The 27546-nt window shown below is 41.9% G+C and overlaps 1 protein-coding gene across 1 annotated transcript; it reads right to left on the bottom strand.

Moving 5' to 3' along the window:
• Window positions 1-1265: 1265 nt before the first annotated feature.
• On the bottom strand, window positions 1266-27345 carry rdm1 (RAD52 motif containing 1). The gene is made up of 7 exons (XM_041217513.1): window positions 27182-27345; window positions 25854-26033; window positions 20275-20400; window positions 12714-12882; window positions 5969-6067; window positions 1743-1828; window positions 1266-1502 (listed from the first exon to the last, which is right to left on the bottom strand). The coding sequence occupies exons 1-7, from the start codon at window positions 27302-27304 to the stop codon at window positions 1401-1403; spliced, it is 885 nt and encodes a 294-aa protein (XP_041073447.1). The 5' UTR covers window positions 27305-27345; the 3' UTR covers window positions 1266-1400.
• Between the last annotated feature and the right edge of the window lie 201 nt (window positions 27346-27546).

The raw sequence follows: 27546 nt of genomic DNA, 5'->3' as shown, positions 1-27546 counted from the left end.
TACATAAACTCACCAAGGCTCCCTAGGCAGCACCTTCCAAGTTGATGAATACTACCAAGGGCAGCAGATACATGGGAACACCACTACCTGGAAGTTCCCCTGCAAGCCACTCACCATCCTTGGAAATATATCGCCGTTCCTTCACTGTTGCTGGGTCAAAATCCTGGAGCTCCCTCCCTAACAGCACTGTGGGTGTACCTACACCACAGGGTCTGCAGCGATTCAAGGCAGCAGTTCACCACCACCTTCTCAAAGGCAATGAGGGATAAGCAATAAATGCTAGTCTAGCTAGCGATGCCCACATCCTGTAACTGAATTAAAGAAGCGGCAGCCTTTGGCCCATTTGCAAGTTTGTGCAATATGCAGCGAACAATGATCTGATCATGATAACCACTGTCTTGCAAGGTAACTTTGATGTGCTCTATTTCTACACTGAGCTTGCAAGGTGAGCAAATAGCTCTGGAAAGGCAAAGTCTCTCAAAAATTTGTCAGTGAAGTGAGACCTGCTACCTAAAAATGTTAACAAATTGTTTATTTAGGCTTGGATGATAGTTCTAAATTTTTCTGCAGCTGTTATGATAACCCAATCAAAAAGTATGATGCCTTTTAAAAAAAGTAACATGGTGGAAATGGGAGTTTCAATGCCTGGTATGGTAAAACACCAACTAGAACAATAAACTTGAATCAGTTTCAGCATAAAAGTTATTTTCCAGAAATTGCACTTTCAATTCCATTCAACAGGTTCCTCTAAAAGCACTGTTTTAGAGGAATGAAACCTGGTTATCAGGAAAGTCTGAGCTCCAACAAAGCAAATTCTTGCTGCAGTGAGAAGTTCTTCAATGTGTTTGTAGATAAATTTCACTTTTCCAACTCAAGAGATCCAAATTGCAAATAATCTCGAGTTCTCTATCTGAAGGCAGGTCCTTGGCAATTATTTACCGAACCACAGCAAAGTGCCTTGATTTTTACTACAGGTAGGGTGAAGAGGCAGACCCTGAATCTACCTCAGCCAGAACAGGGACTGAACCCTGTGCTGTTGGCGATAATCTGATTCACACACCAGCAATCTAGCCAACTGACCCCCATATATATATATATATATATATATATACACCACTTGCTGTGGTAAAAGCCTTAAACACCACTGGCATAATCCAGCAACCCAACACTGGTTACCTGGCCATTCATTGGTAGATTCTTTGTAGAATGAATGTATTCAGCATAATTCTAACAATACATTGTCAGATAATTAATGAGAATCAGTGTTTCCAATTTTTCAAAAGCATTTTTCTATTTTAGATCACTATTTACACAAAATTAACACAATGTTGATTCCAGAGTATCACTAGAATGCACTTGTCCTCCAATGACCTCAGAAGTACTTAGGGGCTTTGGTTTCTTCACGTTTCAATTCCTTCTACAGTCTCTGTATTAAAACTGAGATCAGAAAGAATTTCTTCTTGTCCCTCATGTTCAAACTGACTCCATGAAATGTCATTTACCTGTGAAGAAAAACAAATCCAAGAGTTTCATCCAAGTTTATTGCTAAAAATAATTAGATGTAAACAGAATATTATACACAACTGATTGCAATGGTTTTAAAAGAGAAAGAGTAGAGACTCAATAATCAAAGCAAAAATAACTTTGCATATAACAGAGGTACTTTATCCTATTTGGATAAAAGGAACACCTTTTCCAATTCACATAGAGGCTTTCCCATTTGATCTACCCAGTGATTATACCTGCAGTTGTGTTTGAAGTTCCTCCTCTGTGAAACAATCAGTTTCATCCTGTTCAGAACTCCATTGCAGAGATACCTTCCCATTCCCTACAAGGAACAGAGAGAGGAAAAAATAAATCTTCATTCATACAGCTCATAAATAGCATCGCAAACATAATTTTCTTGCATTCGTATGAATCCTAAGGGCAAAACTAGCTATTCCATTCAAGCCTATCCCATAGAAACATGGTTTATGAAGGTTGCACTATTAATCTCATTCCTACCCATCAATGTCATGCAATCAGAAATAACTTAGGACAATGTGGGGAAAGGAACCTTTTGGAAATACTTCTCCAACCCCCAAAGGCAACCAAACTTGTTTTAGGAGACCACAGAGACTAGCATCACTAGCCCCCAAAATTTCCACATACCTCCTATAGCTTGAGATAATTTCCACTTACAGGAAACTATCCTTCACCCCTTTACATGCTTGCATTGAATCTGCATTAATCATACATGAATTTTGTTTCATTCAGTTAAGAGATGTGAGCATTGCTGGCAAAGCTATCATTTATTGCCCATTCCGAATTGCCCTTGGGAAGGTGGCGGTGCGCTGCTTTCTTCAACAGTGAGGTAGTCCATGTGGTGGAGGTACACTTAGTGCTTTTAGAAAGTAGTTCTAGTATTTTGACCCAGCCACAGTGAAGGAACACATATGGGCCAGAATTTTACGTCCCGTCGACAAGCATGCACCCGACCCAAATAGACACGAAATAGCACGAGATGACGTCGGGCGAGTGTCCCAAAGTCATCGCGCACTCGCGTGATATTTTGCTCGGCGGGTGCGCACAGCAGTCGGAAACGTGCCCACCAACAATTAAGTGGGCAATTAAGCCCATTAATGATGCAATCAACAGCGATTTTACATGGCCTGTCCACATTTACGGTTGACGGACAGGCCATTCTCCCAGGTGGCATTCACATTTTTGCTCAAACCTTGATCCAGGGTGGGATGAAATCTCCGTGGGGAAATAAACAGATATCTGGTACTGTTTTTTTTATGCAGTATACTTTCAGGTGATTGATTGGGCTGCATGGATTTATTTTGCAGGATTTCTGGTGTGTCCTTCAGTCTGTGGAGGTCTGCAGCTCCCTGGGGCAGCTGTCTGCCTTCAGAGTGCTCTCTTGAAGCACCCACCCACACCCTCGGTTATGTCGGCGCCCGCCCTCTTCCCTCCCCACCCTGGCAGCGCTGAGCATTTCACACTGGCTGGCCTTTAATTGGACAGCCAGCATGAAATCACGGTCGGGGGTCGATCGCGGCTGGTGGCCCATTTCCCATTCGCTCCCCAGCCCACTGATCGCACGTGCCTGACAACCGAAAAATTCAGGCGATAGTTCCAAGTCAGGATGGTGTGTGACCTGGAGGCGAACTTGTAGATGACAGTATTCCCAGGTGTCTGCTGCCCTTGTCTTTCTAGGCAGAAGAGGTCAGGATTTGGAAGGTGCTGTCATAGGAGGCTTGGCAAGTTGCTGCAGTGCAGTTTGTAGATGTTACAATGCTGCCACTGAGCACTGGTGGAAAGAGTGAATGTTTAAGGTGGAATATGGGGTGCCGATCAAGGGAGCTTCTTTCTCTTGAACGGTGTTAAGCTTCTCAAGTGTTGCTGGAGCTGCACTTATCCAGGCAAGTGGAGAGTATTCTATCAATTCCTGATTTGTGCCTTGTTGGTGGTGGATAAGTTTTGAGGATTCAAGAGGTAAGTTACTCCCCAGAGAATTCCCAACTTCTGATCTAGTCAGTGGTAATCCCAGAATGTTGAAAGTGGGGGTTCAACAATAACAATTCTGTTGAACATCTAGGGAATATGGATAAAATTCTCTCTTGCTGGAGATGATCATTGCCTGGCACTTATATAGCATGAATGTTACTGATCAGCCCAAGCCTGAGCGTTGCCCAAGTCTTGCTGCTCGTGAGCATGGACTGCTTCAGTAGAACTTTCTACTACTATCATTTGTCTGCTATTTGAAAGCAACACCTTTCAGCGGCATTTCAATAATTGCATAAAAGGACACAGCCTTAGTTTCAAGCAATGGTTCAGATTGAGCCCAAATCTACTGCTCTGGTAAAAACATCTGTAGTAATAAGACCTGCTTCGTTCTTTCCCCAGGGCACCAAGGTAATAAACTTTCCAGCCCATTATGTTCTGAGTCACGCCTTCAATACAACCAATCATATAAGGTTCTGAAATTTTTTGTAGAATTACAATTAAAAAACTATTGAAAGAAGAATGCATCATGTGCCTTGGACTTGGAGATCCAGTCCCCCTAACCCCATCATGTAGAAGATATAAAGAAGTTGTGCAGTAAAATAATCTGTTCTTTAAAAAAAAAGATTATCTACAACAGGGTCATTCCAGTTTCCTTAAATAGTTGCTATGTAAAGCTTACATTGGTCCCTGATGGCAATATGTAAGCTTTGCCTTGAATGCCAAATCAAAAATGACCTTTAGGAATTATGTCCCTTTCAGCACTGGAGTTGGTTGAGAGCAATTTCTAAATATGCTTCTGGGGGAGGAGGGTAGAGGCCAAAAGGAGCAATTGAAAAGATTGACTCAAAGGAGACTGTTTAAAATTTGCTTGACAGGTGTTAGTAGGGAGCAATAGCATGGAGGTTATGTTAGTGGATTAATAGACAAAATGCATGGAGTAATGTAGTGACCATGTGTGACTATTGATTTTCATAAACAACCCATCTGGGTCACCCATGACCTTTAGGGAAAGAAATCTTTTCTTACCTGGTCTAGTTTATATGTGACTACAGACCCACAACTATGTGGTTTACTCTGAACTGCCTGTGAAATGGCTTGGCAACCCAGTCAGTTGTTTCAAGACAACAGTCACCACCACATTCTCAAGAGCAATTAGGAATGGGCAACAAATGCTGGCCTTGCCAGCAACACATGCATCCCGTGAATGAATAAAATAAAGAATGGCATAGCCTGTGTAACCTGGTTCTCAAGCATGTGAATTGCAGAGGTTTCCCAATGGCTCAGTTGGTTGAGACAGGCAGGTACCAGGCTAAATGCAAGGTCTTTACTGTGCTACTAGAACTCACCAAGCATACTACTTGACTCCAGGTTTTTGGATTAGGAAGTGAAAATCTTCATCAGTGTTCAGCAAGCCTTGGAAAAAGTGCACAAATGGGTATTGGGTTCAATTGTGATGCCCTCTGGAGTTCACAGAAAATGGCAGGGCCTCAACCATCTAAGTTCAGAAATGAAAAATGAACTTGGCAGGTGGAGAAAGACTGCAGAAGGCTGCAGCGCAGAAGGATTTGGGAGTTCTTGTGAAGGAATCCCATAAAGCAAAATAAATGCAAGTTCAACAGGTAATAGGGAAGGCAAATGGAATGTTGGCCTTTATTTCAAAGGGAATGGAGTATAAAAATAGGGAAGTCTTGCTAAAACTATACAAGGCACAAGTTAGACCACACCTAAAATACTGTGAACAATTTTGGTCCCCTTATCTAAGGAAAGATATACTGGCAATGGAGGAAGTCTAGAGAAGGTTCACTAGGTTGATCCCGAGTATGGAGGGATTTTCTCATGAGGAGAGGTTTAGTAGGTTGGGCTATACTCATTGGAGTTTAGAAGAATGAGAGGTGACTTTATTGAAACATATAAGATTCTTAGGGGGCTTAGCAGGGTAGATGTTGAAAGGTTGTTTCCCCTTGTGGGAGAGTCTAGGACCAAAGGGCATAATCTCAGAGTAAGGGGTCACCCATTTAAGACAGAGATGAGGGAGAATTTCTTCTCTCAAAAGCTAGTCAATCTCTGGAACTCTTTACTGTAGAGGGCTATAGAGGCTGAGTCATTAAGTATATTCAAGGCTGAGATAGATTTTTAATCAGTAAGGGAATCAAAGGTTATGGGGAAAAGGCAGGAAAGTGGAGTTGAGGATTATCAGATCAGCCATGATCTCATTAAATGGCAGAGCAGACTCAATGGGCTGAATGGCCTACTTCTGCTCTTACATCTTATGGTCTTAAAATGCAGCACTTGAATAGCTATTTTTTTTATTCTTGCTCTTACAAAATAGCTGTTTCAAAGTAAATCTTCCCTCAGAGTTGCTAGAATTTATATCATTCAGTATTTCTCCTGTTCAAGCGTACTCAGTCATTTTGAATAAAATCTGTTCTATATTGCTACTCCTGAAAAGTTAAAAATTTGGGAATTACAACTTTACCCAGGACGACAAGAAGGATCTTCTGGAATGCATCCGATAAAGCTTTCTGTGTTGCAGCCTTTTGAGCTCTTCCAAGTTTCAAGGCAAAATTCAGTGGATCTACAACAAAATAAGAGATTTTCATTGAGTGTTCAGTTGATCAGAAATATTTTATCAACAATATTCTGCTGCACATTTGAAAGAACTCAGTTAAATAATACTTTTCATGATCTGACATCTCAAAGCATTGCATAGCCAATTAATTACTTTTGAAGTGTAATCACTTATTTGGGAAAAAAAATGTAAGACCCAATAGACAGCAAATTAAACAAGTAACTCTTTAGTCTGCTTATAAGGTATCAGTTAAGGAAAAACTCCCCATAAGGTATCAGTTAAGGAAAAAAACCCACTCTTTTAGAAAAGTACCATGTGATCTTTAACACCCATTTGAACAGACTGATGAAGCTGTGGTCTCATCCAAAAGATGGCAGGCACACCTAACATTGTAACAATCCCTCAGCACTGCACTTAGTGGCAGTGAGGATTGTGTGTTAAAACTCTGCAATGGGGCTGTATCCATGATCCTCTGACTCTGAGGCAAGATTGCAACTGCTGAGCCATATGTCTATATTAGCCTGAAGTTGAATTACAGTCTAGGCAAGCTGCACCTTAATTTAGAAGAATCAGAAAAAGCAACAGCACAAGCGGTTATGACAGAGCGCTTCAAATTGTGCAACATTATCCAATTTAGTCATCCGGTTTAAAAAACTAACAGTGTGATTAAGCTTTCTGTTGTCCCCTCATTGATCTTTGAATATGACAAGTTGAATCCGTTATACAATGGAACGTCAATTATCTGGCATATTGGAGGAATCATTTCACAATCCCCATTCCCTCCCTTTACAGCTTTCCAGATACAGGGTGAGCATCAAAGGTAACATATTCACTTCAAGTAATTTTATTGGTGGTCCCAACAGAGATAGTATCAGAGACTATCAACAAGATTGCCACTGGCAATCAAATCCTTGTTTTCACACGCATGTATATTGGAAGTTCCTGGTTTCCCCAAAATCAACTAAGACTTTACTCATATTGTGTGTGTGTGTGTGTGTGTGTGTGTGTGTGTGAAGGATGCTCCAAAGAATGGTATCATTTTCCACTGCATTCATACTACTTTGTACAGTCACATGCAGGCAGACTGAGAGTGCACAGGGCTTCTGTTCTGTAGGCAGGTCAGCACTTGTCATTGTAGTTTAGGAGCTTCTGTTAACCGCCGATCCTTGGCCTCAATTCCAAGCCTCACAGATGTACTTACACTGCTAAACCTACTTGGGTCCTCCCAAATTAGTAAAAGAACTTAAAGCAAAATGTAACAATTTGCATTTATATAGCATCTTTAATGTAATAAATTATCCTGAGGTGCTTCACAGGATTTTGATACAGTCTCACAAGATATTAGGGCAAGTGATCATAAGGTTGTTCAAAGAAGTAGGTTTTAAGCAGCTGGATCGAGAGGCATAGAAGTTAAGGGAGGGAATTTCAGAGCCTGGGGTCGAGGCAGTTGACTGCACAGATGCTTGAGAGATCAGAAATGAAGGAGCACAGAGATCTCAATGGCTTGTAGGGGAACGGCCATGAAAGGATTTGAAAATAAGGATGAGAATGTTAAAATCAAAGCAACGCTGAACCAGGAGCAAATATCCGTTAGCAAGCACAAGGATGATAAGTGAAGAGGACTGGGTGAAAGTTAGGATACAGGCAGCAGAGTTTTGTTTACAACACAAAGGAGAACTCCAGAGACTTATTGATGACCTCCGCATTGATCAGAATAAACTAGTTTTAAATTTCTGTGGCACTGTTCAGTGATGTTTCTTGAAACACTTCACAGAATATTGTAGTTTTTATATCTGTCTATTATTCATCTGCAACATCAGTGATGCATTTGCTTAAAGCAGGGGGCAGGATACAGTCAACAGCTGATTAACTGCAAGAAAAATGGAAGTGGAAATGAATCATGTTACCAAAATAGCAACTCCTCTGCCACAAATCAACCAAATCATGCAAGATCGACTATTTTAATACAGCTCATGCCTTTTTATCTTTCAGTGTTCTAGTGTTGGTCATTAGCATCTATAGCATTATTTCTGATGTGTCAACTGTCTTTCTGCATAACTAAACAATTAACTTGCATCCCAAAAAAATTTCACTGATAAAGCCATATTCATATTTCCCTGCATCCTGGCCACAGCTAAAATTAAACAGGTAGATTAAATATTTAAACATACATTTAATTTCTGTATTGATGAATTAAGATGCTGAAATCAATACACCTTATTTTTAAATGAATGTCCGTACCCGAAATGGTCTTTGCATACCCCAAAGCATCAGACCTGAAATCGTTCCATACCATCTATTTTTGCCTCCTTCTAATTCTAGGGGCAACTCTACACTAATGTTTCCTCTTTTCTTGCCTTTGCCTTTATTTTAGATAATTTGAACCTGTTCTTGTGCTCTTCATTCATTCACTCAGCTTTACCATTTAACCTTTCCTCTTGTATTTCCTGCTTTACCATTCTCCCCACTGTATCTTATGGCATTATATTTCTGAGGCTTTCCAGCTTAATCCTCTGATTATGTCAATATCCAGGGTTTTGGCTAGATGTGGTGCTCACAACTCATGTTATTGCCCTCAGAGATACTTGCAATTAAAAATCTCCTCTTTATCATAAGACTATGTTAATAAGGGAGACAAGCTGAGAGAGAGAGATTGAACAGATTGGAGTATTAGGGCAGTAACAGAAGCAGGGAGTGGAGGAAGAAAAAGGCAGGCAGAAAGCACACTCAATGTCAAGCTTTGGGGGTCAGCAGTAGAACTGGGGCCTGGGTTTTATCCTTGGCGGGTGCGCGTGATCGGCGAGTCCAGGAGCAGTCGGGAAAGGGGCTCCCGCCCGCGATTTCACACTGGCTGGCCAAGTAAGGCCCACCCAGCATGAAACACGTCTTCCCAATGGTTGGGAAGGGCCGGGCTGGGGTGGGGGCCTGTCAGGCGCTGGGTCCAATGGTGACCCTGTGGGCAGTTTAAAAAGGGCACAGGCAACTCATTGAAGGCTGCCAGGGAAGAACATATCTTCTGTGTGCTGAAGACCGAAGTGGCTGGAGACATCAGGTGGGAGGGCAGGCTGGATGGGCACTCAGCCCCCCTGGTTTTCGGACGAGTGCCTCATGGTCCTCCTGGAGGGGGTGTCTGCCAGGAGGGTCACCTTTCATCCCCAGCAATGGGAGAAGGAAGCCACCACACCTGACGAAGAAAGTTTGGGAAGATGTAGCAGCCCAGGTCAGCAGCGCACATGGGTGCAGTGCCACAAAACGTTCAACGGCCTGCTGTGCTCCAGGAAGGGTAGGTACCGTGTTGGCATGGATCAGTGTGAACAAGTGTTAAGGGCTGGCCGTTCCCCCAAGGAGCTCAGAGGTGTTAGGGTCTGAGTGTCAACTATCAATGATGCCGAAGCTGGCGAAGGGGTGGAGGGAGCCCTGGCTGATTGGTCTTAATGCCTTGCGGCACAACCTTCAAGGTGTTCCTCAAGTGGGGTTGGACAGGCTGCAATGGCGCTGCAGGTAGAGAGTGGACTAATCCATGCTCCTCTGTCCTTTCAGGAGAAGACGACCCGTAACAACACAGACAGATGGAGGCCCCCCAAACCTCCTAATCCTTACAAGATTTGAGCAGGACGCCTTGGAGCTGGACAGGCTCCACGCACCTCGGTCAGCCGGTTGTGGAGAGGCTGGGGTGTCAGACGAAGGTACAAGTGCAGTGCATAGAGGTGAGAGTTTCGGATGGTGCAAACATTCTTGTGCAGTCCCTTCATCAATGGGAGCCTCAAAACTGGAGTCCCCATTGATCACTAAAAGGCATTGGTACCATGATGCAGATCTCCATTGTCTCACCAGGGTGCCTGGCATGCACAGTGACAGTGCGATGACTTATACTAATGACATTTCGTTGTTCTCCCTTAGATTCACCAGCAGGCACTCACTCGCAGGACCCCAAAGAGCCACTCCTGATGCCAGAGGACCGCCAGGCTTCAGATGCACCTACATCACACCTGCTCTCTGAACCAGGCACCAGTGCAGATACCAGCACCTTGGTGGGGGTTGATGTTTGGCTAGAATATCGGTGCACAGAGGTGAGGGCACTTCACACTCGCTTGAGGTGCAGGCGGAGGCAGAGAGTGCCCAGGGCACTGGCAGTTGAAGGACTGCTGGAGACCAGGATGATGCTGGGTCAAAGGCAGAAGATGAGCCTCTGGAGTCGTCTGTTAGGCGGCAGATGCTGGGGTGTCTAGTGGGATGTGTGGGAGAGATCCATGAGGGTATGCTTGCTGTGGTTTTTGTTGTGGAAGAGTCCATGCAGAGCATAAGCACTGTGTTGACCCTCATGGCTGAGCACACTGCCTCTTCCATTGAGAGAGTGGTGTCTCTCATGGAGAGGCAGCTCCGGGAACAGAATCGGGTGTTCCTGGGGTTGTGCTCAGGCCTGCAAGCCCTCACACAGACAATGACCTCAGATGGTCAGTGCCAGTGTGGGAGATGGACGAGGCACCCAGTATCCCAGCTAGATACCCGTCCATCAATGGCGAGCAGGGAGGTCCAGAGTGACCTCACGTTGGCGCAAGAGTTGCTTGTCATTTCCGCGGGCTCCTCTCAGGGCGCTCTGGATGAAGGCAGCAGCTTTTCCGCCCCTCTGCCAGTGACCATGGCACCTGATGAGGCTGTGATGACTGGGGAGATGCCAGCCATGGCACTAGTAACTCCCTCCCAGGGAGGGCCGGCAGAGGCTCCACTGGCCAGAGGACGACAGCCAAAGTCATCAAGGGCAACAAGACACCACAGTCAGCAGGCTGCTTGCAATGCCGCTGCAAGTGAGAGCAAGGCATCAGGACATAGCACTCGTAAACATAAGTTTAAGGCACCATGAGCACAAGAGGGACTGGTCACGAGTGATCTTCTGTTCTGTAATGTTTTGTTTATGTTTACTGGTATGGAATTGAACATCAGAGAAGGTTACAAAAATGCTGCAAAAGCTCAGCAGGTCTAACAGCATCTGCAGAGAGAAAAAAATACAGAGTTAACGTTTCGAGTCCTTATGATTCTTCTTCAGAGCTAAAGAGAAATAAAAATGTAATGAAATATATACTGTTTAAAATGGGGTGGGTGGGGGGGGTGGAGCTGGATAGAAGGCCAGTGATAGGTGGAGGCAAAGGAAAGATTGCCAGCGATGTCATGGACAAAGGGGTGTTAACGATAGTGGTATTGGCTAAATGAGGTGCTGATGGTGGCATTAAGGTCAGAAAGCAGAATGTGATAATAGCAGGACAAAGGTAAACACTCTGGAAAGAAAAACATGAACAAGTGACAGATAGCCCTTATGGGGGCTGGGGTTGGGGAGGGGACAGTGGTGGGGAATAAAAATAAGTGTATAGAAAATTAAAATATGAAAATAAATATTGAAAAGGGGATAAAATGGTGTTGAGGATGGAGGAGAGAATTCATAGTCTGAAGTTGTTGAACTCAATGTTAAGTCCGGAAACGGGGACTTCCAGATTTAACATTGAGTTCAACAACTTCAGGGCATGAACACTCTCCTCCATCCTCACCCTCTTTTTATCCCTTTTCTTCAATATTCATTTTCATATTTTAATTTCTATTTTTTATCCACGTATTTTTATTCATTGTTTTATTCCCATCTTTTATCCTATTCTCAATCTTTTTTCCCACCACCGTCCCCTCCCTCCACCCCACCCCCACAAGGGCTGTCACTTTTTCATGTTGTCCTTTCCAGAGTACTTACCCTTGTCCTGCTATTATCACATTCTGCTTTCTGACCTTAATGCCACCATCAGCACCTCATTTAACCAATACCACTATCATTAACATCCCTTTGTCCATGACATCGCTGGCAATCTCTCCTTTGCCTCCACCTATCTTTTCTGTTTTTTTTTTGTTTCAAAATACAGAATCTTGACCAGAACCCATGACAGTGAGTTGAACTTCAGTTGGCCCCTAGGACATATAATTTGGATTTAGAGGCCATTTTTATATATTCTTGCAGTAGAAAAAAGCTTGCTATTCTATTTAAAATTCCAGTACGGATTTAAAAAGAGAAATATTCATTATACATTATCACTTGTAAATATCAACTGATTTCTAAATATTTTAGCAGTGTGAAGAAGTGACTGCTTATGATTGAGCCCATAATGGTTATGTACTTTATTTTCATACTGTAATGGTTATATTAAGTGCCTATATGTTATAAAGGATTTGTGTTCAATGGTTAGTTGCAAACAGTTTGTGTTTTTTCTGAATATGAACAGAAGTTCCAATTTTCCTCAGTTAGTAACATTCATTTCTCCCAGACAGGAGATTGAGTTCAGATTCTATTCCAAAGCACAAATTTAAGACAGACACTCTAGTAGGGTATTGAGGGAGGGCTGTATTGCATAAGTTGTTGTTATTATAGATGGATATTACATATTTAATGGTACCAAAGAACGTCATAAAGTTTTCTTGCTGTATTGACCAATATTACTCTCATAACCAACACCATAAAAAGACATTTATATAGCGCCTTTAGTGCAATAAAATCTTTCCAGGTGCTTACATATTAATTTGCGGTTTGTAATATCTTTGAAACTGCAATTAATCTGAAAGCATCTTGAGCAATGTTAAGACACCATGTAGCAATTCGAAGCTTCAATTTATTTCTTACCTGTTGTATCTTGGTCAAATTCTTCAGAAACCCCAATACCTCTGCAACACATGCCGTAATTTATGAATTTAACTTCCATAATGCAAATATATTTTATGCTCTTTCTCTCCAGCTGTACTAGTTCCTGTGTATTTTCTTCACTTCCACCTGCATCAGAAATATTCTGGAGCTGTAAAAACAGGGCTGCAAGTAAGACAGTGAATCGAGAACCACAACACAGACAGACCCCCCTCAGCAAATACTACAATTTACACAGGAATTGGTGCTTACGAACAATAGAATTAGGAGCAGGGGTAGGCTGTTTGGTCCCTTGAGCCTGCTCCACCATTCAATAACATCATGGCTGATCTGATTGTGGCTCCAACTCCACACTCCTGTCTACCCCTGACGACTAACAAAGGACTCAAAGGTTAAAAATCTATCTCTGCCTTAAAAACATTCAATGACCCTGCCTCCACCGATCTCCAGGGAAGAGAGTTCCAAAGGCTGATGACCTCGAGAAACAATTTCTCATCTCCACATTAAATGGGAGACCCCTTATTTTTAAACTGTGTCCCTATTTTTAGTGTCTCCCATGAGGGGAAACGTAACAGCATCCACCTGGTTTTATATGCTTCAATAAGATCACCTCTCATTCTTCTAAACTCCAATGGATACAGATCCAGCCTGACCAATCTTTCCTCATAAGATAACACCCCCTGCCCCCCCAATCCCAGGTATTAGCCAAGTGAGCCATCTCTGAACTGCTTCTAATGCATTTATATCCTTTCTTAAACGAGACCAAAACTGTACTCCATATATGTATAAGGCTAACTTTGATTGACAAAATAGATTATATAGAGTATATAGACACCGATAGGCAGTAGCAAACATTTTTTAAAAATTCAGAATTCTCAACAAAAATATATTCAATTGAGAAAGAAATACTCCATGGGAAAAGTGATTCATAAATTAAAAGGACAAGTTTATAATGTTGCAAAGTATAGTAGTGAGCCTGAGGATTGGGAACATTTTAGAAACAAGCACAGGAGGACCAAAAATTGATTTAAAAGGGAAAGGCTAGTATGAGAGTAAACTAGCAAGAAATATAAAAATAGATTTCAAGGGCTTCTCCAAGTAAGTAAAACAGAAGAGGATAACAAAAGTCCTGGTGCCTTAGAGGCTGAGAGAGTAGAAACTAGAATGGGGAATAAGGAAATGGCAGTAACGTTAACCAAATATTTTGTACTCATCTTCACAAAAGAAGATCCAAAATGTATGCCAAAAATAATGGGGAAATCAAAGGTCAAATGAAAGTGAGGAACTTAAAAGTTATTAAAGCCAGTAGAGGAAAACTACTCAAGAAATTAATGGGGCCAAAAAAAAATCAACAAATCCCCTGGACCTGATGGTCAACATCCTAGGGTTCTAAAAGGCTACAGAGATGTTGGATGCATTGGTCGTGATCTTCCAAAATTCCTATATTCTGGAATGCTTCCAATGGACTGGAAGTCAGCAAATGTTATAATACTAGTAAAGAAAGGACGAAGAGAAAAAACATGGAATTACAGGCCAGACATCAATTATCTGGAAAATACTGAAATTATTAAAGTGTTAACAAGGCACTAAAAAAAATCAAAATAAGATTAGGCAGAATCACATGGTTTTATGAAACAGAAATTTTACCGGGAATTCTTTTGAGGATGTAACCAAAAGGATATATAAAGCAGAGCCAGTGGATGTAGTATATTTGGATTTCCAAAAGCATTTGATAAGGTGCTGCGTAAAAGGTTATCACATAAGATAAGGGCTCATGAGGTTGGGAGTAATATTTTAGCATGGATAGAGGATTGCTTAACAGACAGGAAGTGGGAATAAATGGGACATTTTCAAGTTGGCAGGTTGTAACTAGTTGGGTGCCGCAAGGATCAGTGCTAGGGCCTCAGCTATTTACAATCAATGTTAACGACATAGATGAAGATGCTGAGAGTAATGTACCTAAGTTTGCCAATAATACAAGGCCGATAATACAAATCTAGGTCGGACAATAAGGTGCAATGAGGCTGCAACAGGTTAAGCAAGTGGGCAATAAAGCGACAGATTAAGTATAAAGATGAGGTTATTCACCTTTGTGGGAAGAATAAAAAGAGCAGAATTGTTTTAAAATGTGTGAAACTTGTAAATATTGATGTTCAGAGAGATTTAGGTGTCCCAGTACAAGAAACACAGAAAATAAAAATGTAGGTATAACAAGCAATTAGGAAGGCAAATGGCATGTCGGCCTTTATTACAAGGAATACAAGAGTAAGGAAGTATTGCCACAATTGCAGAGGGCTTTAGTGAGACCACACCAGGAGTAATGTATATAGTTTGGGATTCCTTATTTAAGAAGGATACATTTGCCTTGGAGGTAGTACAATTACTAGACTGGTTCCTGGGATGAAAGGGTAGTCCTAATACAATAGGCTGAGTAACTGAGCCCTATACTCTGAAATTCAGAAGAATGAGAAGTAATCTCATTGAAATATTCAAGATTCTGAGGGGGTTTTACAGGGTGGGTGCTGAGAAGTTGTTTCCCTGGTTGGGGATTCTAGAACTATGGGCATAGTCTCAGGATCAGGGGTCATTCTTTTTTAAGCCTAAGATGAGGAGGAATCTTATCACTCATAGGGTTGTGAATCTTTGGAATACTCTAAACCCAGAGAGGTATGGATGCTCAGTCATTGAATATACTCAAGACTGAGATAGATTTTTGAACTCTAGGGGAAATCAAGATATATGGGGATTGGGCAGCAAGGTGGATTTTAAGGTCAAATATCAGCCATGATCTTATTGAATGGTGTAGCAGGCTCAAGGGATCAAATGGCCTGCCACTATATCACTATAACATTCATAAATAAAAGCATCAAATGTTCATCTTACAACATGAGGACTCTATCAATGATAATGGAAAGTAGGGAGATGGCAAATGAATTAAATAGATATTTTGCTTTGGTCTTCCCTATAGAGGACACAGGTAACATCCCAGAAATAGCTGTAAATCAGGAAATGGAAGGGAGAGAGGAACTCGGAAAAATTACAATCACCATTCAAGTGGTATTAAGCAAATTGTTGGGGCTGCAGGCTTACAAATCCCCAGGTCTGGAAGAACTTCACCTTAAGGTCTTGAAAGAAGTGGCTATTGAGATAGTTGATGCATTGATTTTAATTTTCCAAAATTGCCTAGATTCATGAAGGTTATATTAGATTGGAAAATAGCAAATGTAACTCCTTTATTCAAAAAGGGAGGGAGGCAGAAAGCAGGAAACCAGTTAGCCTAACATCTGTCATAGCGAAAATGTTATTTGCTATTATTAAAGATGTTATGGCAGGGCACTTAGAAAAATTCAAGGCAATCAGGCAGAGTCAACATGGTTTTGTAAAAGGGAAATCATGTTCAACTAATTTACTGAAGTTCTTTGAAGGAGTCACATGTGCTGTGGATATAGGGGAACTGGTAGATGTACTGTATTTAGATTTCCAGAAGGCATTTGATAAAGTGCCACATCAAAGGTTATTGCCGAAAATAAAAGCTCATGGTATGGCGGTAACATATTGGCATGGACAGAAGATTAGCTAGCTAACAGGAAGCAGAGAGTTGGCATAAATGGGTCTTTTTCTGGTTGACAAGTGGTGTGCCACAGGGATCAGTGTTGGGGCCTCAACTTTTTACAATTTATATAAATGACTTGGATGAAGGGACCGAAGGAATGGTTGCTAAATTTGTTGATGACACTAAGGTAGGAAAGTAAATTGTGAAGAGGACATAAGGAGGCTACAAAGTGACATAGATAGGTTAAGTGAGTGGGTAAAGATCAGGCAAATGGAGTATAATGTGAAATAGTTCATTTTGGCAAGAAGAATAAAAAAAGCTTATAATCTAAATGGTGAGAGATTGCAGAGTTCTGAGATTCAGAGGGATCAGTGTCCTAGTGCATGAATCACAAAAGGTTAATATGCAGATACAGTAGGTAATTAGGAAAACTAATATAATGTTACCATTTATTGTGAGGGGAATTGATTACAAAAGTAGAAAAGTTATTCTTCAGTTGTACAGGGTATTGGTGAGACTATATCTGGAGTATTGTGTACAGTAATGGTCTCCTTATTTAAAGAAAGCTGTAAATGCGTTAGAAACAGTTCAGAGAAGCTTTGCTAGACTAATACCAGGAAAGGGTGGGTTGTCTTATGAGGAAAGGCTGAACAGGTTAGGCTTGTATCCACTGCTATTTAAAAGAGTAAAAGGCTACTTAATTGAAACCTGACGGGTCTTGACAGAATGGGTGTGGGAAGGATGTTTCCCTTTGTGGGAGAATCTAGAACTAGGGGTCACTGTTTAAAAATAAGGGGTCGCTCATTTAAGACAGAGATGAGGAGAATTTTTTTTCTCTCAGAGGGTACAGTGTCTTTGGAACTCTCTTCCTCAAATGGCAGTGGAAGCAGAGTCTTTGAATATTTTTAAGGCAGAGCTAGATAGATTCTTGATTAGCAAAGGGCTGACAGGTTATCAGGAGTAGGCAGGAAAGTGGGGTTCACGTTACATTCAGGTCAGCCATGATCTTATTGAATGGCAGAGCAGGCTTGAGGGGCCGAGTGACCTACTCCTGCTCGTAATTTGTATGTTCAAGCAATGAGTGAATGCACAGACTATAAACAATTTGGGACCGTTTGAGCCAGCTGGATCAAAACTACAATGGCTTACATTGTTATTTACAGCATCTCTACTGGCAAAAATAGAGGCTATGGTAAAGCCTGTCCCAAAGGCACTAACCAGGACCATTTTCTTCCATTAATGTTGCAACTTTAGTACTGTGCTGATGATCAAGGTAAAATAACTGCTGAGTGCTCCCATAAGGGGTACAAGTGTGAAAGTCCCTTTTTCTATCTTGTACTCAAAAACCTTCATTCAGATCTTGTTTACTTCCAACACTTGCAGCTGCAGCGTGATAAATAGTTCCTCATTCTTAGGCATCAGCTGATGTGGGCAGTTTCAGTCTAATCTGCAGACACATTACCATTCATGCAATTGGTACCTATATGATAAGCAAACTAAAGTACTGCAAGATGACAGCCTATGTGTATATAAAGCACTTCACATATATGGAAAGATGCCTAAGTGCTTTATGTTAATGAATAATGATTTAGCACTGAGCGGAGAAGGTGAGGGGTTTAGGCCAAAAATGTCTCTAAGAGGCTTATTAAGGAATGGATGGGGACAGAGGAGCAAATGAACCCAAAAAAGCAAGTTCCAGAAAGGAAAGCACAGTGACTGAAGCAACAGCTATTGATGGTGGAGGCAGTCAGGAACTAACCTGGTGTTGCAGCAGAAAGAACAATGGAAATATAGCTGGAGGAGATTGTGAAAATAAGGAGAAGCAAGGCACAGAGAGATTTAAAGTAAGGATGAGAGCTTGGAGTTGATGCTGTAGGTCATAGCCAGTGAAGCTGAGCAAGAATCAGTAAATGGGTGTCCAGCACAGTCCATGTGAGGACATAAGCCACAGTACTAGATGGCTTCTAGTTTATAAAGAATGGAGATAGGAAGAACAGCAAGAGATATCCAGCCTTGAGAAGATAAAAAAAAGTGTGAACGTGGTTTTAAGGAGCAGAGACAGGCATTTCAAGCACGAAAGAAAGCAATCCTATTGACTGATGGAAGATATGGTTTGGTACGAGAGGAATGAGCTCAGAGATGAGCAAAATGCAAAGTTTCTATAACAGGGTTCAACTGGAGGTGGTACTGGTAGCTGAAAAGGATGGCTGTGGTCTATGCGCAATCCAAACTGGAAAAAATGACAAATCAAGTTTTACTATTGATGAAGCAGATGAATAAGGTTAGAACACCCACACGGTCTTTTAGGAGGAAATAAAGGGGTGGAATTGAACATCATCAGTACACATTTGGAAACCAAACTCTGAATGTCAGAATACAACAGAATGAAAATACTGAAACAGAAGGAGCCTCAAGACAAGAGCTCCCACAGCATACCAAAGATAACTAAGCTAGCAAAACATGAAATGCCATTCAAGGCAAAGTAGTGCTAAAACAGGAGTCAATGACACAGGATGGACTATGGAGAAAAATTTTAAGGATGAAAAAGCATTCAGTACAATCAAGTACGGTGGAGAAGTAGAGGAGGATAAAAAAAGAGCCACAATCAGTTACGAAAGGATGTCATGGGGACTTTGTTCAGGAGAGTTGCTGCTCTGGGTAGGACAGTAGACTGAATTGGATAGAAGGTGTTGAATAACAGAAGAGTAAACAGGAGGCACACAATGCAATCCAGGATTTTAGATAGGCAGGATAGGTTGTCGTAGGGTTGATAAATGGAGAGAATAGAGGGTTTGAGGAAAGCAGATGGATCTGAAACTGTGGAATAAAAGCTAATGGATGTTAAGATGGGAGGAGCTGGAAGGAGCATGAGGAACAGGCAGCCAAGCAAATGTCTACAATTTTGGACACAAAGACATACAGGAGCTCTTCAAAGTTGTCTAAATTGACCAGGGAGGATGCACAATGGCAGATGACCCAAGGAAACAGTCAGCCATGGAAAAGAGAATTGTGTCTTTCTCCAGGATGACTTTACATTGGAGGAGGAATTGGTAATGTAAATAAGAGAACAGTGGAGCATAAATCATATTTGGAATATTCACCCAGCCTTGGGTTTGAGTCAGGGAGATTGTTGTTTATATAAGGGGAAGTACAAATGAGCCCATTTGATCCCGGACAAACAAAAGGTGAGACAGTCATGATGATCAACATAAGATTTCAATGTCATCTCTAGTTCTGGGACATGGGTGGATGTGGTTGACGTGTGAGGAAATCAGAAGATAGCAATTTTTATGCAGGTGCAGGGTGAAAGTGAAAGGTTTTAAGAAGTAGGAATGAGAGTGGCTGAAAACAAAACGGTCTGAAAATTTCTTGTGACAGGGAATCATGTAATTCTAGCACTTTTCATGATCTGTAGTGAATGAAAATGTTTCTTGGCCACTTCAAACAGGAGGAATTATTAGACTTCAAATGGGTCAAAACATTAGTTTTCCCTTTGTTTATTTTCTCTTACCGTGAAGCAATCCACTTGTATCAAATTGCTGAAGTGACCTCAGCATTTCAGTGTTTAATGCAACTAGTACATGTAACACAGGATGAAGTAAATTCTAATACCAGAACATGATCTTAAAAACTTATTCATAAATCTGTGTCAGTTTTACAAACACTAGTAACTGGTTTGGTTTTCTCTTTAGCAGATGACTGCATAGCTGTAACGTGGGCCTTCCTAGCAGGCTCTCTCCATTTAAATAATATTCTGCTTTTCCATTACAATGGAATTTTACTACATAGCATATAAGTGGACTGCCATAGTTAGATCCCAATTATTAACTCATCTATTAAACTGAGCTTTTCCCAATCTGTGGTTTTAATTCTCCCATGAGTAAAGATCTGGAGTGCGCTTGTTTTCCATCTACATATCAAGTCAGAATTGCTTTAAATGCAAACGGGCCTACTATGCTGCGTTGTTTAGAATTCCTATTTTCTGCTTACTGCAATTATGCGACTACACCATCCATTAAAACCAAGGTAGTAATTAGCCAATTCCTGGCATTTGATGCTGTTTAAAGGATGTTGATTCTCTTGGCGTACTTTCATAGACTTCGTGCACGTTTGAACCTAGATAAAAAAATAAACAAACTGTAAATTACAATTCATCTCTATGTGTACATAAATAATTTGCGAAGATGCATCACATTTGAATAAGAAATTCTGACAATAAAATATTGTTACAAGATTGGTACCTCAAGTGAACCAGAATTTCAGATGGGCAAATGGGGTCTAAAGACTGACCACCGTGTCAGATAATGGGTTGGATGTGGGGCAGGACTAACAGCAAACAACGTATTTTCAACAAACAGACTTATTTACTCGGCAACAATAAAACAATTTATTATGGAATGTATTTTTTTAAAAGGAGTATACAGGAAACAGAACTTATGACTGAAACTGCAGCAACTTCTCCCAGTAAAAGTGGGTGATTTCCCCAGCAAACTGAAGTGACTGGATGATAGTTATATACAAATTATATGCATAAAATAAATCCCAGTCACTGACAGCAAGATTGTCTCCAGGCAAGATTGACAGGGACGACATTCTTGCAGTGAATAGTAGTGTCACTGGATAGAGACATCCAAAGTAGTCCCAGATTGCGGAGTCAAGAGTGGGATGTTTTAGAATATATACTAAGTTTGTGTAAAAGTAAAAATAGATGTGATGGGAAACGTGGCTGTGTAGGCTGAACAGCACCACTTGATATCTGTACACCAACAAGGTCAGCTTTTAAAAAAAATGACAGCCACAGGCTGACATCAAGTTTTACTAATAAATGTTCACATAAAAAGTATTACTAAAAAAGAGAGAAAATAAGGGCAACGTGTCCAGAAAGTGCTTGCTTTACAGAGGAAATTGGTGCACATGGGAATCAAAACCAAACGTTGACCTTCAGGTGAAAGAGGAATAATTGGACCACATACAATTCAGTCCAAATTTTAAAATTGTATATTCTACCCTCACCTTTATGTTTCCATTATCTAAACTTATACAATATATTCAAATACCTATGTAAACTTTCACCATGTAATGATACCCTTCTGCCACAGATGAAACTGTAGTGTCTCTACAAGGAGGAAGAGAGTAATTAACATTCATGTAGGAACTCATCATGGAAAAAATTGATAGTTTGTCCAAATAGATTGTTAGGCCATAAGGTCATAAGATGTAGGAGAAGTAGGCCATTCAGCCCATCAAGTCTGCTCTGCCATTCAATGAGATCATGGCTGATCTGATAACCCTCAACTCCACTTTCCTGCCTTTTCCCCATAACCCTTGATTCCCTTACTGATCAAAAATCTGTCTATCTCAGCCTTGAGTATACTTAACGACCCAGCCTCTACAGTCCAACTGCAGTAAAGAATTTCACAAATTGACTACCCTCTGGGAGAAGAAATTCTTCCTCATCTGTGTTAAATGGGCACCCCCTTACTCTGAGATTATGCCCTCAAGGGAAAACAACCCCTCTGCATCTACCCTGTCAAGCCCCCTAAGAATCTTATATGTTTTTCTCATTCTTCTAAACTCCAATGAATACAAGCCCCTTACTCAACCTATCCTCATAAGAAAATCCCTCCATACCCAAGATCAACCTAGTGAACCTTCTCTGGACTGCCCCCAATGCCAGTATATCTTTCCTTAGATAAGGGGACCAAAATTGTTCACAGTATTCTCGATGCTGTCTAACAAGTGCCTTGTAAAGTTTTAGCAAGACTTCCCTATTTTATACTCCATTCCCTTTGAAATAAAGACCAACATTCCATTTGCCTTCCCTATTACCTGTTGAACTTGTATATTAGCTTTTTGGGATTCATGCACAAGGACTCCCAAATCCCTGTGCTGCACCTCTGCTGTCTTTCTCCATTTAAATAATATTCAGCTCCTCTATTCCTCCTGTCAAAGTGCATTACCTCACATTTTCCCACATTATATTCCATCTGCCAAGCTTTTGCCCACTCACTTAATCCCTCTGTAGAATCCTTGTGTCATCCTCAACACTTGCCTTCCCACCTATTTTTGTGTTATCTGCAAACTTGGCGATTCACATTCACTTCCCTCATTTAAGTCATTAATATATATATTGCAAATAATTGAGGCCCTGGCACTGATCCCTGTGGCACTCCACTAGGTACAGGTTGCCATCCCAAAAATGACCCCCTTATCCCAACTCTCTGTTTTCTATTACTTAGCCAATCCTCTATCCATGCTAATATACTATCCCCATCGCCAATGGGCTCTCGTCTTCTTAAGTAGCCTTATGTGCGGTACCATATCGAATGCCTTTTGGAAATCCAAATATATTACATCTACTGGTTCCCCTTTATCTATCCTGCTTGTTACCTCCTCAAAGAATTCTAATAAATTTGTTAGGCATGATTTCCCCTTCAATGAAGCCATGCTCACTCTGCTTGATAGATTCCAACATTTTCCCAATGTCAGATGTTAAGCTAACTGGCCTAACTGACCCGTTATTTGTCTCCCTCCCTTTTTGAAATAAATGTGTTACATTGGTGTTCTCCAATCCTCTGGGACTTTTCCAGAATCTAAGTACTCTTCAAAGATTACTACCAGTGCATCTACTATCTCTGTAGCTACTTCCATTAATATCCTAGGGCGCAACCCATCAGGTCCAGGGGACTTAACGGCCTTTAAATCCATTAGTTTCCCTAGTACTTTTTCTCTACTGATAGTTATTGTATTTATTTCCTCCCCGCCTTTTGCCCCTTGATTATTTAGTATCTTCTACCGTGAAGACCGAAGCAAAGCATTTATTCAACTCCTCTGCCATTTCCTGGTTCCCCATTATTATTTCCCCAGCCTCATTCTCTTCCTTTTCATATATTTAAAGCAGCTCTTACTGTCCATTTTTATATTACTTGCTAGTTTACCCTCAAAGTTTATTTTCTCCTTCTTTATTATTTTTGGTCATCTTTTATTAGCTTTTAAAACTTTTCCAATCCTCTCGCTTACCACTAATCTTTGCCCCACATAGTATGTTTTTTCTTTCAATTTGATACTGTCCTTAACTTCTATGGTTAACCATGGTCAAATTATCCCCTCCTTGAATCCTTCTTCCTCACTGGGATATATCTTTGTTGAGAGTCATGAACTATTTTCTTAAACGTCTGCCATTGTTCACCAACTGTCTTTTCCGCTGAACTGCTTTCCCAGTCCACTCCAGCCAACTCTGTCCTTATTCCATTTTAATATATTAATTACAGATATACAAATATGCCAAAGGTATCCTTAAAAGACAGAAACATTACATAATTCAATTAGTAAAAATGTGATGCTTTCATTGTTTATGTAATAATGATATTGCCTTGCTTATTTAAAGGAGGAAATAGAGAATACTGTACTTTGTATTGAGTACTCAATTCTATATTAAATAAATTATTAAAAAGAGCTGATCAGAGACAAAAAAAACTTTAGCTCCAGAATGAAATCATGTTCTCTTCCCTAACAAGCCATACCATAAAATGCCAATTGAAAGCAGTCGCAGTCATAATGACTGAGTCAATCAGCAACCATGCTGCATTGGAAAAGCTTACCATCAGCTGCAGAATAACAATAAATTGGAGGTGGGGACAACACTGAATAATGGGAATTTTCCATAGTTTCTTTGCTCCTTTCACATAATTAATCGATTGGAATATTGATAAATTAAACATGACAGATGAGGCTCAATGCAGAGAAGTATGAAGTCATCCACTTTGCACCTAAGATAGATCAGAGTATTTCTGAATGGTAAGAAGTTAAGAAACTGTGGAGAGCATAGGTAAAGGTCCATGTACATAAATCACAATGCTATTGAGGCAGATTAAAAACTATAAAAGCTGTTGGCCTTTATCTCAAGAGGCCAGAAAAATCAAAGGATTGGAAGTTATTCTAAAGTTATAAGAAACTCTAGTTAGACACTAACCAGAGTACTGCATTCATTCTGGGCACTGTAATTCAGAAAGGATGGGCCTGAACTTCCTCGGAGTGGCCTGCCGGGAGGCAGGGGAGAAGTCCCATGCAGTTGGGGGGGATTTCCACTGGGGTGAGGTGGTGGGAGACCCTTGGGGGTGTGGGGTGGGGGTATCAGTCTGGATCTATACAGTAATTACCTAGAAGTTAGAAGCGGTTTTAATCCTTATAACTTTTTCTGGGTAACTATTGGTGTAACCCAGTTGGAACTATCTGAAGTTTGCGATTTAAATCGTATTTTCCAATGACTTCCAGTGCAGGGCAATTGCCCAGGGGAAGTTTGCACTTCTGGGCAATTGCCATGCAAACCTTATCTGTGAACTTCCGAAGTGGGTTCCCCAGCACATCTTTGGGGCACCCCCACACAATCCGACACTGGGGAGCACGGACATTACAGGCCGATATATTGACCTTGGAAGCAGTGCAGCGCAGCGCAGATTCACCAGAATGATACTGGAGCTAAAAGAGTTCAAGTATGGGGGACAGGTCAGTTGGATTAGGCTTGTGTTCTCTTGAGTATAGAAGATTAAATGGTGATCTAATTGAAATGTTTTAAGAAAATGAAAGGATTTGATAAGGTAGATAAAGTAAAATTATTTCTTCTGATGGGAGAATCCAGAACAAGACAACTTAAAACTAAAGACCGTAAATACATGGTAGTTCACGGGTCCAGTGTTGTGTGTAGTGAATTCTAAAATTCCAATATGTCCTGATCTAGTGTTTTCACTAGTTTTGTTTATACTTTTTTTAAAATGTGGAACCAAATCCAAAAGTTGGTCTTTCAGGAGTGATGTGAGAAAGCACTCCTTCACAAAGGGTAATAGAATTCTGAAACTCATTCTCTCAAAAAATCTGTTGAGGCTAGATCAGTTGAAAATTTCAAAACTGATAGTTTTTGATTCAGTGCGGGTATGAAGGGATATGGAGCAAAGGCAGCTAAATAGCACTGAGATACAGATTAACCATGATCTAATCACTGAATGCCAGAACTGGTTTCATAGGCTAAATGGCTTATTCCCATGTTCCATTAACAAATCAATCTGAGTGTGCAGCACTGTAACATATGGGATTTGGTTCCACAGAAAAAAATAAAAACATAAATAAAACTTGTAAAAACAGTAAATCAGAACATATTGGAATTTTACACTTCATTACACACATCACTGGACTAATGAATTGCCATGTATTTATGGCTCTAATATTTAAAATATGAATTAATGAGAATGTCTTGCTTCACTGCTTACTTGTAGCATTCTGGGCCTTGCTAGCATTCAAAGCTGAATAAAATTTGACAATGGCGTAATTGCCGGTTAATTTCAGACCAGCCACTGAAAAGCCATTGGGTTTCAAACAGGCCGCGTGGAATGATGTTAAACTAAAAACAAATAACTAAATGAAATAATGGAATCAGACTTAATGGGAGTCTGGCAAAGAAGAGTAATGTGGAATCCCGGGGTTGATGGATTTTGAGATCTGTGTTCAAAGTTAACAAAGATGTAATTCTTATAAAATCCAATAATTGACATTATAAATTTCAAATTATTCCTCACCTTCAAAGGAATCCTTTGGAATAAACACTGCTTATTTGCAGCATTCTGGGCTTTGCTAGCATTCAAAGCTGAATAAAATTTGACAATGGCGTAATAACCTGGTTCAACTAGAGCAGCATTCCTGCATACCCTCACAGAATAGAGTAGTCCAAACTCGGAAAAAACGTTGAAAATACAATCCTAGGGACACAGAAAAGACCAACTGTAATTATTAGACAGCTCCCCATTTCCCTCTCCTTCCCAGGGGCTGTTCCTCACCCCCACCCCAAAGCAGGGTCTGTTTCTCTCCACCTCTCCCAATCACGGTCTGTTTTTCCTCCCCCTCCCTCTGCAAGCAGGGTCTGTTCCCCTCCTCAAGCAGGGTCTGTTCCCTGCCTCCCCTCACCTCAAGCAGGGTCTGTTCCCCACCACCCCCTTCTCGCAAGCAGGGTCTGTTACGCTCCCGAGGCAGGTTTGTTCCGCACCCCCACCTTCCCTTTCAGCAGGGTCTGTCCCCCCACCTTCCCTCCCAGAAAGGTCTGTTCCCTCCTTCCTTCCTTCCCCTCCCAGCAGGGTCTATTACCCCACCCCCTCCCAGCAGGGTATGTCCCCCCACCCCCACCCCTCCCCTCCCAGCAGGGTCTGTTCCCCTTCCCCTCCCATCAGAGTCTGTTCCCCCCCTTCCCTCCCAACAGTCTGTTCCCCCCTTCCCTCCCAGCAGTCTGTTCCCCCTCCCCTCCCAGCAGGATCTGTTCCCCCTCCCCTCCCAGCAGGGTCTATTCCCCTTCCCCTCCCAGCAGGGTCTGTTCCCCCCTTCCCTCCCAGCAGTCTGTTCCCCCTCCCCTCCCAGCAGGATCTGTTCCCCCTCCCCTCCCAGCAGGGTCTATTCCCCTTCCCCTCCCAGCAGGGTCTGTTCCCCCCCTTCCCTCCCAACAGTCTGTTCCCCCCCTTCCCTCCCAGCAGAGTCTGTTCCCCCTCCCCTCCCAGCAGGGTCTGTTCCCCCTCCCCTCCCAGCAGGATCTGTTCCCCCTCCCCTCCCAGCAGGGTCTATTCCCCTTCCCCTCCCAGCAGGGTCTGTTCCCCCCCTTCCCTCCCAACAGTCTGTTCCCCCCCTTCCCTCCCAACAGTCTGTTCCCCCCCTCCCCTCCCAGCAGGGTCTGTTCCCCCTCCCCTCCCAGCAGGGTCTGTTCCCCCTCCCCTCCCAGCAGGGTCTGTTCCCCCTCCCCTCCCAGCAGAGTCTGTCCCCCCCCCACCCCTTCCCTCCCAACAGTCTGTTCCCCCCCCCTTCCCTCCCAGCAGAGTCTGTTCCCCACCCCCAAAAGTTAATTCTTCCCCGCCCCGGCACTCACATAAATTTCTGCCTCGGATTCTCTGGGGAGAATATTACAAACAAACAGGGTTTTATTATTTTCGGTCGGTATTTTGAAATCCACAACGTCCGCCTCAAGCGGCTCCCAGGCCCCAGCCGCCATCGACTCCGAGCTCAGCCGCCTGGGCAACGAGCGCTGCCACCTGTCACTCAGCCGGGTTTCCATGGTGAAGGCTGGATTCCCGGATCCTGGATTGGGCCCCAGGATAGGCCCCGCCCTCTGATTGTTATGCCTCCTGATAGGCTGTTCAGACTGGAGCGGCTGGAGTGCTGCCTCCTTCAGCCGGAGTGCAGATAGTGGGTCATGATTGGTGCCAAAAAGGGGGTTTTTAATCACTCACGCCT

Source organism: Carcharodon carcharias, chromosome 23, assembly GCF_017639515.1.
Source record: "Carcharodon carcharias isolate sCarCar2 chromosome 23, sCarCar2.pri, whole genome shotgun sequence".
In the NCBI taxonomy this organism is placed as follows: Eukaryota; Metazoa; Chordata; class Chondrichthyes; order Lamniformes; family Lamnidae; genus Carcharodon; species Carcharodon carcharias.
Note: the sequence above shows the minus strand (reverse complement) of the source record. Positions and strands in the feature narration are given on the sequence as shown.